Consider the following 12441-nt stretch of genomic DNA (forward strand, 5'->3'; position numbering starts at 1 on the left):
GACTCTTTGCATTCATCCAGGCTGGTTTAATAATGAAAATACACTTTCAGCGACAGACATATTATACTAACATTATCCATCCTGGCAGCATTACAAATATTTATTTTAAATTTTATGTTAATTTCAGTGCAACTAAAAGGTAGAATTGGAATGTAATTTTCTTTCAAGTATCATTTAATCTATTTGTTTGCAAGCTTTAGGCATCCCAAGAGGAATTCTACTCGACTGAGCATGACCGTCTGAAAAAAGTTTGCTATCTTGACCTTGTTAGAAGCCTTATTAGTGTCTTTTTTGTGATATAAAGCCAGTTTTAAGTAACAGAAACTGTTGTCAAGCTGTGTGTTGTTTAACTCTGTGGACTGGATTTCCACACGATGTGTCCGTCCTCTCCGAGCCGCACCGCGCCGCTGGCCACCAGCTCCAGAGCGGCTGGGAAGGCTCGGTGCTCGGCCTCTCTGATCCTGTCGCACAGACTGTCCTCCGTGTCGCCGCACAGCACCGGCACCGCCTCCTGCACGATGATGGCTCCTGCGTCCACCTCTTCCTGAACACAGACAAAAAAACAACAGCTGTGTGATGGAGGGTCTCGGAATAAAAGCAAGTGTTAGCTCGGAATTGGACAAAAAATACATTCACTTTAATATCAGAATTATTTTATTTTGAAATCGACTTTTTTCAATGCCTGACTTTATAGTTAGAATGCATTTGCTTTTTCCCATTTAGATAAACATAATTAACTTTCTTTCACCTCCATATGGACTAAAATTAAGCAATTGTTAGCTCGGGATGGGACAAAAAATAGATTCACTTTAATATCAGAACTATTTCATTTCGAAATCATTTTTTTTAATGCCTGAATCTATCATTCAAATGCACTTGCTTCATTTTAGTCCTTATGGTGGTGAAAGAAAGTTCATTATTTTGATTATCTAAATGGAGAAACAGCAAGTGTTAGCTTGGAATTGGACAAAAAAATAGATTCACTTTAATATCAGAATTATTTTATTTTGAAATGGACTTTTTCAATGCCTGAATCTATATAGTTAAAATGCACTTGCTTTCCCATTTAGATAAACATAATTAACTTTCTTTCACCTCCATATGGACTAAAAAGAAGCAAGTGCATTTGAAATTTTGTGAAAAATGATCTATTGTGTAGTCTAGAAGTGTATAATTCAACATAGTCTACCGGTAAAAAAGTAAAAAGAAAGAAGTTTAATTGTAATGTCGAAATGCAATACTTAAGAAAAACCATATCAGCCCTAGTATTAGGGTTTCATCTCCACAGTAGGGCTGGGCGATATAATTTTTTTCTTTCTTTATATATTAATGCTGCCCTTACTAGGGTTTGTCATATTTAGTTATTTTGTAATGATCGTTATTCTTTTCTCATATAAATATATTACAGAAAAAGATTGGCCTATTTTGTATTTCATAGCCTATTTTTATTTACAATATTTTTTATTTAAATGTGCACTTTATGGAGCTTTGATAAAAAAAATTTGTTTAAAAAGGTACTCCTGTTATACAGTATTTATATTCACTTAAATAAACGGTTTCAATAAAACTACTTGTGACATGTTATATTTGGGGATATGACTTTTGGTCCATATCGCCCAGCCGTACTCCACAGTGTGTCATACTTACTGCTACAAAGTGGACCGTGCAGCCAGCGACCCGCACCCCAGCCTGCAGAGCCTGCTTCTGGGCGTTCACCCCTTTGAATGAGGGCAGCAGGGACGGATGGATGTTCACTAGCTTTCCTGTCACATTAACAGACCTTCATGTTATCCACTGCACCATCACCATCATCATCATCATCATGTTGTACAAATGTAAGAACATTTTATCCAGGCACCGTTCCATTTCTTGACAAAAGTTCCAGTGAGGATCCTCATGAACCCAGCGAGACACACCAGCTCCACCCCGAATTCTTCCAGCACGCGGTCGATGGTGCCGTCGAACTCCGCTCGACTCCCGTACAGTTTGTGGTCCACCACCTAGGACAGGGCAGGACAGGACATGACAGGACAGGACAGGACAGGACAGGACAGGACAGGACAGGACAGGACAGGACAGGACAGGACCAAAAGAATTTCAGCTTTAATCCACAGTCCTGAGTCAACACCTGTCAAAATTAGACTTTTTCATTTAACCCATTGACGCCTGAAACGCCTGTAAAACCTCTGGGCGATTTTAAAATAAGCCCCTAAAACCTGAAGTTTTTCTGGAAATTCAACAGAAGTGTCAACGATTCCACTAAATAATAGATTTTTCAGCCTCTGTAGCAGATAGAAATGAAATTCAAAAAGTATTTGAGAGCTTATACAAATACTACAAAACGACATATCCGCTTTCCAGGCTTCAATGGGTTAAAGGTTTTTAATTTTTAAGATGTCATGCAGGCTTTTGTCTCCTTACAAAACGGGACAACAACAGTAAAACTACAGCAGCATCTCAATACATTAGAATATAATGGAAGAGTCCATTTCCAGTAGTTCAAGTCAAATAGCTCCAACCAAGTATTGAGTCATATAGATGGACATACTTTTCAGAGGCCAACATTTCCATATTAAACATACTTTTGAAAATTGGTCTTTTATAATATTCAATTTTTTTGAGACACTGAATTTTAGGTCTTCATTAAATGTAAGCCATAATCATAATAATTAGAAGAAATTAAATAAATTAAGACATGAAATGTTTCATTCTGTATGTAATGGATCTATATAATGTCTTTTCTATGACATTCTAATTTATTGAGATGCACCTGTCCATTTTTAACAATGGTTTCAAAAAGGATTGCACAAAAGAAATGAAATATGTTTTACTCGTGTCTGGATGCCAGCCAGCGAGGCTCTCTTCAGGCCCTGAACTCCAGGTCTGTTAGAGATGACCACCACCATCTCTGCACAGCTGGACGGACGCTTGGCCTGCTCGATCAGCGCCTGCAGGTTGGTGCCTGGAACAAACACACCAGAGGATTTTCAGCACAGGCCCGAAGGAAATAAACAGTGACTGTACAGGTATGAGAGCGATATCAATCTTATCCAACTCTTTCCCAAAATGTTCTCTCTGAACATTATAACTTTCTGGTGGGTTTGAAAGGCAAATTTTCACCTGAAACTATGCCATTTATCACAGACGGAAACTGTAAAAACAGAATTAATGCTTGGTTTTTCACATTTCTGACCGTCCCTGAACAAATGTGATGAATTCTTCCATAAGGAAAAGAACAAAACCTAAACATAAAATTGTTGTATTCCATTGAAATTACTTTTTCTAATAGTTCAGTTGTAAAATTTGGGCATAAAAAACAGTTTGCATTAATCTTGTAAAAAAACATTAAATTCTGCGCTCCTTGGTGCTAATGTAAAGCCATGAATAACTCAGCTGAGGCCAACATTCACGTGACAAATATTCAATGAAAATCAGAGTAAATGGCAGGCTGTTTACACAGATCAGAGAGGAGAGGGAGGTAGGGTTTGTAAAAATGTAAATAATTCCAAGATGTATAGCAAAAAGTATGTATTTCTTTCAAGATTGTTAAAGATCCAGTTCCTTCCAATTTCAGTAAAAAAAAAAAATCTCAAGAAATTCTACTATTTATGACTTATGACATTTTTAACGGTGTCTGCACACATGACATTTTTGAGTTTTCCCTCCCTTCTAGTCATGATTGTGCCAATTCCATAGTAGGTACATCTCAACAAATTAGAATATCATCAAGTATTGAGTCATATAGATGGTCATACTTTTCAGAGGCCAACATTTCCATATCAAACAAACTTTTTAAAATTTGTAATATTCTAATTTTTTGAGACACTGAATTTTAGGTCTTCATTATATGTAAGCTATAATCCTTATAATTAGAAGAAATTAAATAAATAAATGAAGACATGAAATGTTTAATTCTGTGTGTAATGGATCTATATAATGTGTTATTTCCACTTTTTGAATTGAATTACTGACATAAATCAACTTTTCTCTGATATTCTAATTCATTGAGATGCACCTGTACATACTGCAGAGAAAAACAAGGCCACAGAGAGTCAAATGGGACAAAAAAAGCCCAGAAACTGTTCTCTCTTCTTTTGAGATGAATAAAAACCCACCTGTTCCAGAGATGAGAACGGCCACTCTGGTCCTCTTGCGTGGAGTGCTGCCGTCACCGTGGCAACCACCGTTCTGCTTGACATCCAAGTCTCCGCAGGAGGCGGGACCTGCGTTCTGCAGGCTGTGCTTCAGGTTGCGGACCACCACGGGTTCTGCACCTGCAGAGACAAACATTTTATTTCCATTTTATTAATAATAACTCTTTTAAAAACACTGTTTCTAACACATGGCAGGAATTCAGGTGGAAGATTATAATCAGATTCTTTAGGACACCAGCAATCATATTTAAAATGGGGCTCACACACTCAGATAAATGCTGGAGAAGTTGTGGTACATACATTGGTAACCATATTCATATATTTTGGACATGCCCTAAACTGAAAAAATTCTGGGATGAGGTTTTTGATGCACTTGGAAAAGTATTCCAGAAAAGTTTTAATAAAGATCCCAAGATGGTAATGTTTGGACTCATACCAAATTACATAACTGGAAGGGGGAAAAAATATCTTTTACAAATATTACTGATTTCAGCTCTTAAATGTATTACTGTTAAATGGTTAAAACCCGACCCTCCAACATACAATATGTGGATTGAGAAGGTCTGGGAAATTTATCACATGGAACAAATAACTTACTCCTTGAGGCTTCAAAAAGATATATTTGTTAACAGATGGAGAACTGCCATGACCATACTAATGCAATAATCTCATGTTACCTTTATTTTATTTTACTTTATTTCACTTAATTTAATTTGATTTATTTCCATTAACACAGTTTATTATTTAATTACTTATTGTTTGTTTGTGTTACTTTGGTTTAACTATGTCATTTATACATATTTGACTTGATGTATTTGCTTTAATACTGTATTAAGCAGATCACAAATGAAAAACAGCAGACTAAATGTGAATTTGTATATATATGTTTGTATATGGTGCAAAAATTGAAATAAAATTTAAGTTTAAAAAAAAAAAAAAAAACACTGTTTCTGAAGCAGTGCTATATTCCATAGAAGTATCAGTGTCTCACCCTGCTGCTTGTGGGCCAGTGAACCCACAATCCAGGCCTCTTCGTGTGCTTGAAGCTGGCGCAGGACCCTCTGAGCGTCCAGGGGGGCCACCACCAGCACTGCCCCCAGGCCACAGTTAAAGGTGCGGGCCATCTCCTCCTCGCTCAGACCCCCCTCCTTGTGCAGCCAGGAAAACACGCGGGGGATGCTCCACCGAGAGGCGTCTGAGTGGAAACACCAAGTGGAAATATTAATGAGAGCTGCTGCTTGAAATATGAAACACAAAGTGACCTCGACCTCGGCAATCGTAAAAAGAGAAAAGATTTTAAAAAATGCAAATGCGTCTTTACTCGGAGCACACCGCCTTTGCCGATTGCTCGTCTTCATTTCATTAATTTGATAATAAAAAGTCCGGGAGCTTTTTATCGCACCTAAATCGACTGCCAGCTCCTGGGGCAGCACCCGAGGGATGTTCTCCAGAAGGCCGCCCCCCGTGATGTGAGCGTAGGCTTTGACGGCGCCGCTGCGGAGGATCGGCAGCAGCAGGCGACTGTAGATGTTTGTTGGTGTCAGTAAAACGTCACCTGGAAGCAGAGAGACAGTCAGTGGTTACCAGTATTAGATCAGTATTTTCTCAACTAAATGAACAAATGTCACAATGAGTTAACAACCTGAATTTATTAAGTTTAATATAATATAAAAACTGAAAAAAAAATGCTCACATTTCATAAGCTCAAATGAAAGACTATTTGGCTGTCATGTTAAAATATAAATCAAAAATTATTCTTCTTCACGAACCACCAAGTTTAAAAAGGAATATAGATTATTTTTTAGCCAAAAGAGGCAAAAGAGAGGGCATTTTTACTGCAACAAAACAACATCAATAAAAAAAACCCAAAACTAAGTTTACTATTAAATAAGCTATCTGATTATTATGTGCAGTCATGGAAAAAATTATGACTATTTTTTTTTTTTTTTTTTAACTTATTGTTCATTTTAATGCCTGGTACAGCTAAAGGATTTTGGATAACTAAATGATAAAAACAAATTGAAGAAAACAAGTCATTTTTTACCATTACTGTAAAACAAAAGAACAACAATTTTGCTTTCATGTTAAATTATAACTCAAAAAAATTATTCTTCACTAACCACCAAATTTTAAAAAGAAAAATAGATGATCTTTTAGCTAAAAGAGACTTTGGACATTCTAGCTGATGAAGGAGGGAAAAATCCATTTGCAAAAAATTAAAAATCAGGGTTCGTACACAATATTTTTGCACCCGTCTAACTTTATTTTGATGCATATTGCACATCTTCTGTTAATTGAATAAACTTAGTTTCACTACTGAAATATTACTGTGTTCATCAGTTATTTGATAGATCAAAATGAAGTTGCTGATCCAAACACACATTCATTTATAAAAGAAAATAATGAAAATTACCGGGGCACCCAAACTTTTGCATACTACTGTATCTCCCTATAAATGCAGATTGAAGAACTTTTTTTCATTTTATTTTTTAAATCTAACTGTGACAAATAACTGTTAAAAACCTATTTATTCTCCTTGGCGTTCAGTCCCAGCTAGGCAAGAATCCTTGGCTTTTTTTACTTTTTATTCTTTTATTTCCTTTTTAACTCTAACTCTGGTTTTAGATTGAGTTTTTATTACTATTTTATTGTTTTAGTATTTTACTGTTTTCATTGTTATTATTTATTACTATATTTGTCTATATCTATTGTATTTTAATAACTGTACAGCACTTTGGTCAACTGAGGCCGTTTTTAAATGTGCTCTATAAATAAACTTTGACTTGACTCAAAATGTAACGGTCTCATGAATAAATCAGAAAGTGAAGGTGACTCACCGACAGTCTGCTCCGCTTTGCCAAAAGGAGCGGGGGAGCTGTAGCTGAGCTTGGCCCTCTCCAGGACTTTGCGGACCAGGCTGAAGCCGTTGCTGTGGACCCCGGAGGAGGCCAGTCCGATCAGCAGGTCCCCCTCGCTGATGTCCCCCATCCTGGGCAGCAGGGCCCCTCGCTCCACCGCTCCCACGCAGAACCCGGCCAGGTCGTACTCTCCCGCAGCGTAGACGCCCGGCATTTCTGCCGTCTCACCACCTGGAGGTAAAAGCATAGAGATGATACAGACGCCGAAATATTAATAAAACACCTAATATTTCATATACTATTTCAGTGGTCAAATTCAAGCACTTTTCAAGGACTTTCAAGGTCCATTTTCAAGCTTTTCCAGGACCTTTCAACGGTTGTAAATGGCATGTTTTAGATGAGTACTTCGATACTAAAAGGGGTATTTATTTATTTATTTATTGGATCTCCATTAGCACATGAGCATAGCTATTCTTCCTGGAGTCCAAATATTATATCAAATTGTCCATTCTCCGAGATCATTAACAAACAAACAGAAACAACAACAACAACAGTCAATACAGTCACAACACATCATCAATCATAGACACTGACTAACATGTAGAGTAAAATTAAGAGTCCATACACAACATACAAACACCATAGCATAACATGCAAACAGATGCCAGAAAATAAATAAAAAGTAGATAAAGGAAAAGAAAAAGCGGTCTCACAGGATAGGAAGATTGTTCATACGAAGACCCTTGTGGACCCGTGCAGTTTAGCTACTGCAGCTGCAACATTAAAATATACTGTTGAAGCAAAAATGTATATAAATAACTCTCTTTGGAATCTATTAATACGATGTAAAGTGGCAAGGAGTTCCACTCCAGACTGGCTCTGAACAGAACAGATCGGGGTAATTTCACTGAACCATACCACCAGCAATGGTGTTACACTTTTAACAACTAAAAGTAGTTTGCTAATCTCATAAAACATACTGATATGGGAATCTAGGGGCTAGGAGCAAAAATAAGCTCACAAAAATTATCAACCGGCAGCCGGTGGAACTAAACACGACCCAAACTAGGAGGAAAGACCCACAAATAGGCCTACTTCATCCACTAGGAATTAGAAAAACTCCCTTCATTAAGAAGATACAGTAGAGAAACAAGAAACATCTCAGAAACAAGAAGACGCAGGCGGAGCCGTCTTCATTTCAGATAGGCTATAGGTCAGGGGTGTCAAACTCAAATACACAATGGGCCAAAATTTAAAACTTGAATAAAATCGCGGGCCAACATAAACAACATAAACCTTTTAATATATACCAAACATGTTTTGCTTTAACATTAAATATGGAACCAGCAACGCTTATAAACATACAATATATAACTAAATAGTGCAGACATTAAATAAAAATTGTTGGCCTCTTTTCCATTTGCATCCTTCTGATTTGAATATCAAAATAAAGTTTTTCAACAGGTTAATACATTTAAAAATAAAATAACAATAACAGATCTAGTATTAGTGGTAAATGCGCCGTATAATACCGGCGGGTCAGCTTTTATAGTACAATAATATAATAATTTGGTATTGCCTCGCGGACCAAATAAAATTACACTGCGGGCCAAATTTGGCTCACGGGCCAGAGTTTGACACCCCTGCTATAGGCTATTCACTTTATATATTTTTTTCCATTGATGCAGTTATCTATAGTCAGATTGCAAGAGAAATGCAGTAAGAATTTCAAGCATTTACAAGCACGTAATCCAAAATCCAAGCACTTTTCACACCTTGAAATTCAACATTTAAACTCAAGCATTTTCAAGGATTTCAGGCACCCGTACCAACCCTGAATATACATCATCTCTCTCACCCAGTAGAGCGCAGCCCGCCATCTCGCAGGCCTTAGCGATGCCGCCGACCACCGAGGCAGCAACGTCCACGTCCAGTCTGCCGCAGGAGAAGTAGTCGAGGAAGAAGAGAGGCTCGGCGCCCTGAGCCAGCACGTCGTTCACACACATGGCCACCAGGTCCTGACCCAGACCGCCATGCTGGCCGCACGCCTGGGCAATCTAAATTATAAAAAAACGTATCGTCAAAGCAAAATTAAAGTGCAACAAAGAGGAGATGTTGCTGGGTATTTAGTCACTTGTGGGAGGTTTTGGCACCTTGACGGATTCAATTTTAAAGGATCACTTTGTGTGTTTTTGAAGCAAAATGGATTTTAAACCACCTAAAGAAAAAGCTCTCTTCACACCCACCAGACTCCCTTAACAAAGACAGTGATTTTGCTGCTAGTCTATCACAGTAATATAATAGCAACTCTGGTGTTCTGGAAAGTAAAATTATTGTTTTTGTTAAGGGAGTCTGTGTCTTTTAAAAGACTGCAGAGAAAATATATTAAACAAAATCATTATCAAGAAAACCATGAAAAATGTCTAGATATCAGCTCTTTATGTTTTGACTAATATTTCTGCTGTATTTTACTTCTGTAGGTGTTCAGACTGTGCTTATTTTAACTCCTTTATATACTGTTAAATCTACATTAATGTATTATAATCATAATGCATTATAAGATCATTATACAGTCATGGGAAAAAAAAAATTTAGACCATTTTTTTCCTTTAATTTCTTGTTCATTTTAATGCCTGGTACAACCTAAGGTACATTTCTTTGGACAAATATAATGATACTAAGAAAAATACCTCATAAGAGTTTAATTTAAGAGCTGATATCTAGACATTTAACATGGTTTTCTTAATAATAACAAAACTCAACATTTATTGTTATCATTATATTTGTCCAAACAAATGTACCTTTAGTTGTACCAGGCATTAAAATGAACAGGAAATGTATTTTAACCTCCTAAAAAAAGCTCTCTTCACAGCCACCAGTCTCCCTTAACAAAAATAGTTTTTTTGTGATGGACTCCTGTGTTCTGCGTGATAAAATCACTAACTAAATGAGACAGTAATAGACCAGCGACTCTCTCTGGTGCTCTGGAAGGTAAATTATTGTTTTAGTTCAGGGACTCTGGTGTCCTGGCCTCCATCCACTGCAGTGCAATGCTTACTAATGTCTCACATCAGCACTTAAGAAAACCCAAAATATCCCTTTAAGTGCAGAATAAAACAAAAAAACACTCTCGACTCACCAACATTGAGCAGAATCTGCTTCCAGTAGTCCGTTAAAAAATCCTGAATCTTTCACATTCTAAATTAACACAATTTGTATTTCTGTTCAGGGCTTTTAAGTAGCCTTTGAATCCAACTACAGATAAGCATATCTCCCCTGCTGCGCCATTACTGCTGAGCCAAATTTGGGTCCAATTTTGAATGGCTATTTCTTGGCTGATCTGGCATACAGCAAAGCCAAATTGGAGCAAATTGAGGTTTTAGAATTATCATTTGTTCCAGGACTTTGGAATTACAACAGGCGCAGGCACATTTTTGCACACTGACAACAAATGACAGTGTAGTTAGCATTCAATATATGACTTGTGGATAAGAAGATTGATAGATGCATATTCTTCTTCACAAAGGAGATGGAGATATTATATCAGTGGCTTTAAATTGGCCTAAAAAAAAACAGAAAAGGAAAAGAAAGAGCAGAATGACACTGATCTATTTATTTTTGCAAAATAAGTTAGTTATTATTATTTATTATTATTATTAAGAGAAGGACCGGACACGTGTATTCATTGCTTCCAGTGTCACAACTATTGGACTCGGTTCATTTGGATTTTATGTGTAGAGAAAAAAAAAAATTCTTTGAAGGATTAATCTTTTTGTTATCTTTATTTTGTTTTTTTTCTTTCCCAAAAAAACCCAACAAACAATAAAATAAAGAGAGCAAATTAAATGTGGTGGAGATGTTCCAAAGGCGTCTTGGAGTCGGCTGTTGTACAATTTTCAATCTGAATCATTTTTAGTTTAAAAATGACTTGTGGACATGGAGATTGATAGACTCATATTCTTCTCCACAAAGGAGATAAAGGAAGTGAAGTCCCACCTTGAGTTTGGTTCCCACTCCGTCTGTTCCAGATACCAGGATCGGGTCGACGAAACCTGCTGCCTTCAGGTCAAACAGCCCAGCGAAGCCTCCCAGTTCTGCATTACACCCTGGTGAAAAAATAAATTAAAAAGAGTTTGTAAAAGAGCTGCTGAATCGATTTAACCCTTCTAATGCACAACATGGGTCAAAAATGACCCGCATTCATTTCCCATGTTATTTCATGCTTGCTGTGTGTTTCTGTGCTCTCTTTTTAAATCAATTTATTTTATGATTGAATAGTCCAAGTATTCGTTCAATATCTTTTTTTATTACAACTGATTTTTTTCCATTTTTCCTTTCATACTTTATATAGAAAAATAGATTTTGTATCATTACATCAAGTTTACACACATGGGTCAAAAATGACTCATTCATCCCAATTCGATTTAAAATTAAATAACCTAATACTATAATAATAGTAATTTGTTTCAAATAGTTACTTTAGCAGTATGAGAGGAGGCCAAACACTCATATATTTAACATGTTTATGTATCATTTTGTCACACATACAGTGTATCTGGAAGGTATTCACATCGCTTCTCTTTTTCTACATTTTGTTATGTTACAGCCTTAATCCAAAATTTAATAAATTCATTTTTCCTTAAAATTATACACAGAATACCCCATAATGACATTTTTGACCCATGTTGTGTATTAAAGGGTTTTTAATCAAAAAGTAAGAAATGAAAACAAAAAATGAGGATGTATGATGATTAAAAACAAGTTGATTTAGGAAAACCTGGAATACTGAATGATGAAATTAATTTATTGCAAAGATATAGAAAATAAAAACTCAGTCGGGTCACTTTAGACCCATGTTGTGCACCAAAGGGTTCAACTAAATTACAGCATTTTTGTCTATTCATTATGAGTTTTTCCTTAAGTTTTTGTAAATTGAAGTTACCAGCCCGGGACGTTGCCTTGGCCAGAGGCTTGATCATGTCCACCAGCTTGTTCCCAGCAGCGATGTCCACTCCGCTGTCCTTATAGGTCAGACCTCTGCCAGAGACACAATCAGCTGTTATATCATGCAGTCAAGAGTTTCTGGTTATGGACTTGAAGAAATTAGGCCTGTCACGATAATCAATATATCAGCTTATCGTTCAATAAACAAAAATGGACACGATAGTTTTTCCTGACTCGATACATTTTCGTTTACATGTTTGTTTACATAAGTCATCAACATTCAGTTGCGCTGCTTCTTTCCCTCTCCTGTCACACACACACACTGTGGACAGTGTTGAAGTAGGTGCAGCAGTGAGAAAGAAAGAATCAGCGTACTTGAAGCTAAGTTTTCCGATGGCCGTAGGTGTACAATGACAGAAAGTTGAGTGGCATAAATGGAATCAGTTCCAGCCTGATGCCACAGTGGCAGTGTGGGATCATTTTGG

At 36.8% G+C, this 12441-nt stretch overlaps 1 protein-coding gene across 1 annotated transcript in view; it reads right to left on the reverse strand.

Annotated features, from left to right (window-relative positions):
• Positions 1-3: 3 nt before the first annotated feature.
• Positions 4-12441, reverse strand: part of gart (phosphoribosylglycinamide formyltransferase) — a 29684-nt gene continuing 17246 nt past the window's right edge. Inside the window, exons 12-22 of the mRNA XM_059328163.1 lie at positions 11955-12049; positions 11009-11118; positions 8871-9069; positions 6992-7243; positions 5557-5709; positions 5146-5349; positions 4116-4274; positions 2832-2962; positions 1859-2000; positions 1648-1763; positions 4-544 (exon numbers count right to left, since the gene is read on the reverse strand). Coding sequence (XP_059184146.1) covers positions 347-544; positions 1648-1763; positions 1859-2000; positions 2832-2962; positions 4116-4274; positions 5146-5349; positions 5557-5709; positions 6992-7243; positions 8871-9069; positions 11009-11118; positions 11955-12049 — 1759 coding nt within the window. The 3' untranslated portion in view covers positions 4-346. The remainder of the gene's footprint in view (positions 545-1647; positions 1764-1858; positions 2001-2831; positions 2963-4115; positions 4275-5145; positions 5350-5556; positions 5710-6991; positions 7244-8870; positions 9070-11008; positions 11119-11954; positions 12050-12441) is intronic.

This window comes from Centropristis striata, chromosome 24 (genome assembly GCF_030273125.1).
Source record: "Centropristis striata isolate RG_2023a ecotype Rhode Island chromosome 24, C.striata_1.0, whole genome shotgun sequence".
Taxonomy (NCBI): Eukaryota; Metazoa; Chordata; class Actinopteri; order Perciformes; family Serranidae; genus Centropristis; species Centropristis striata.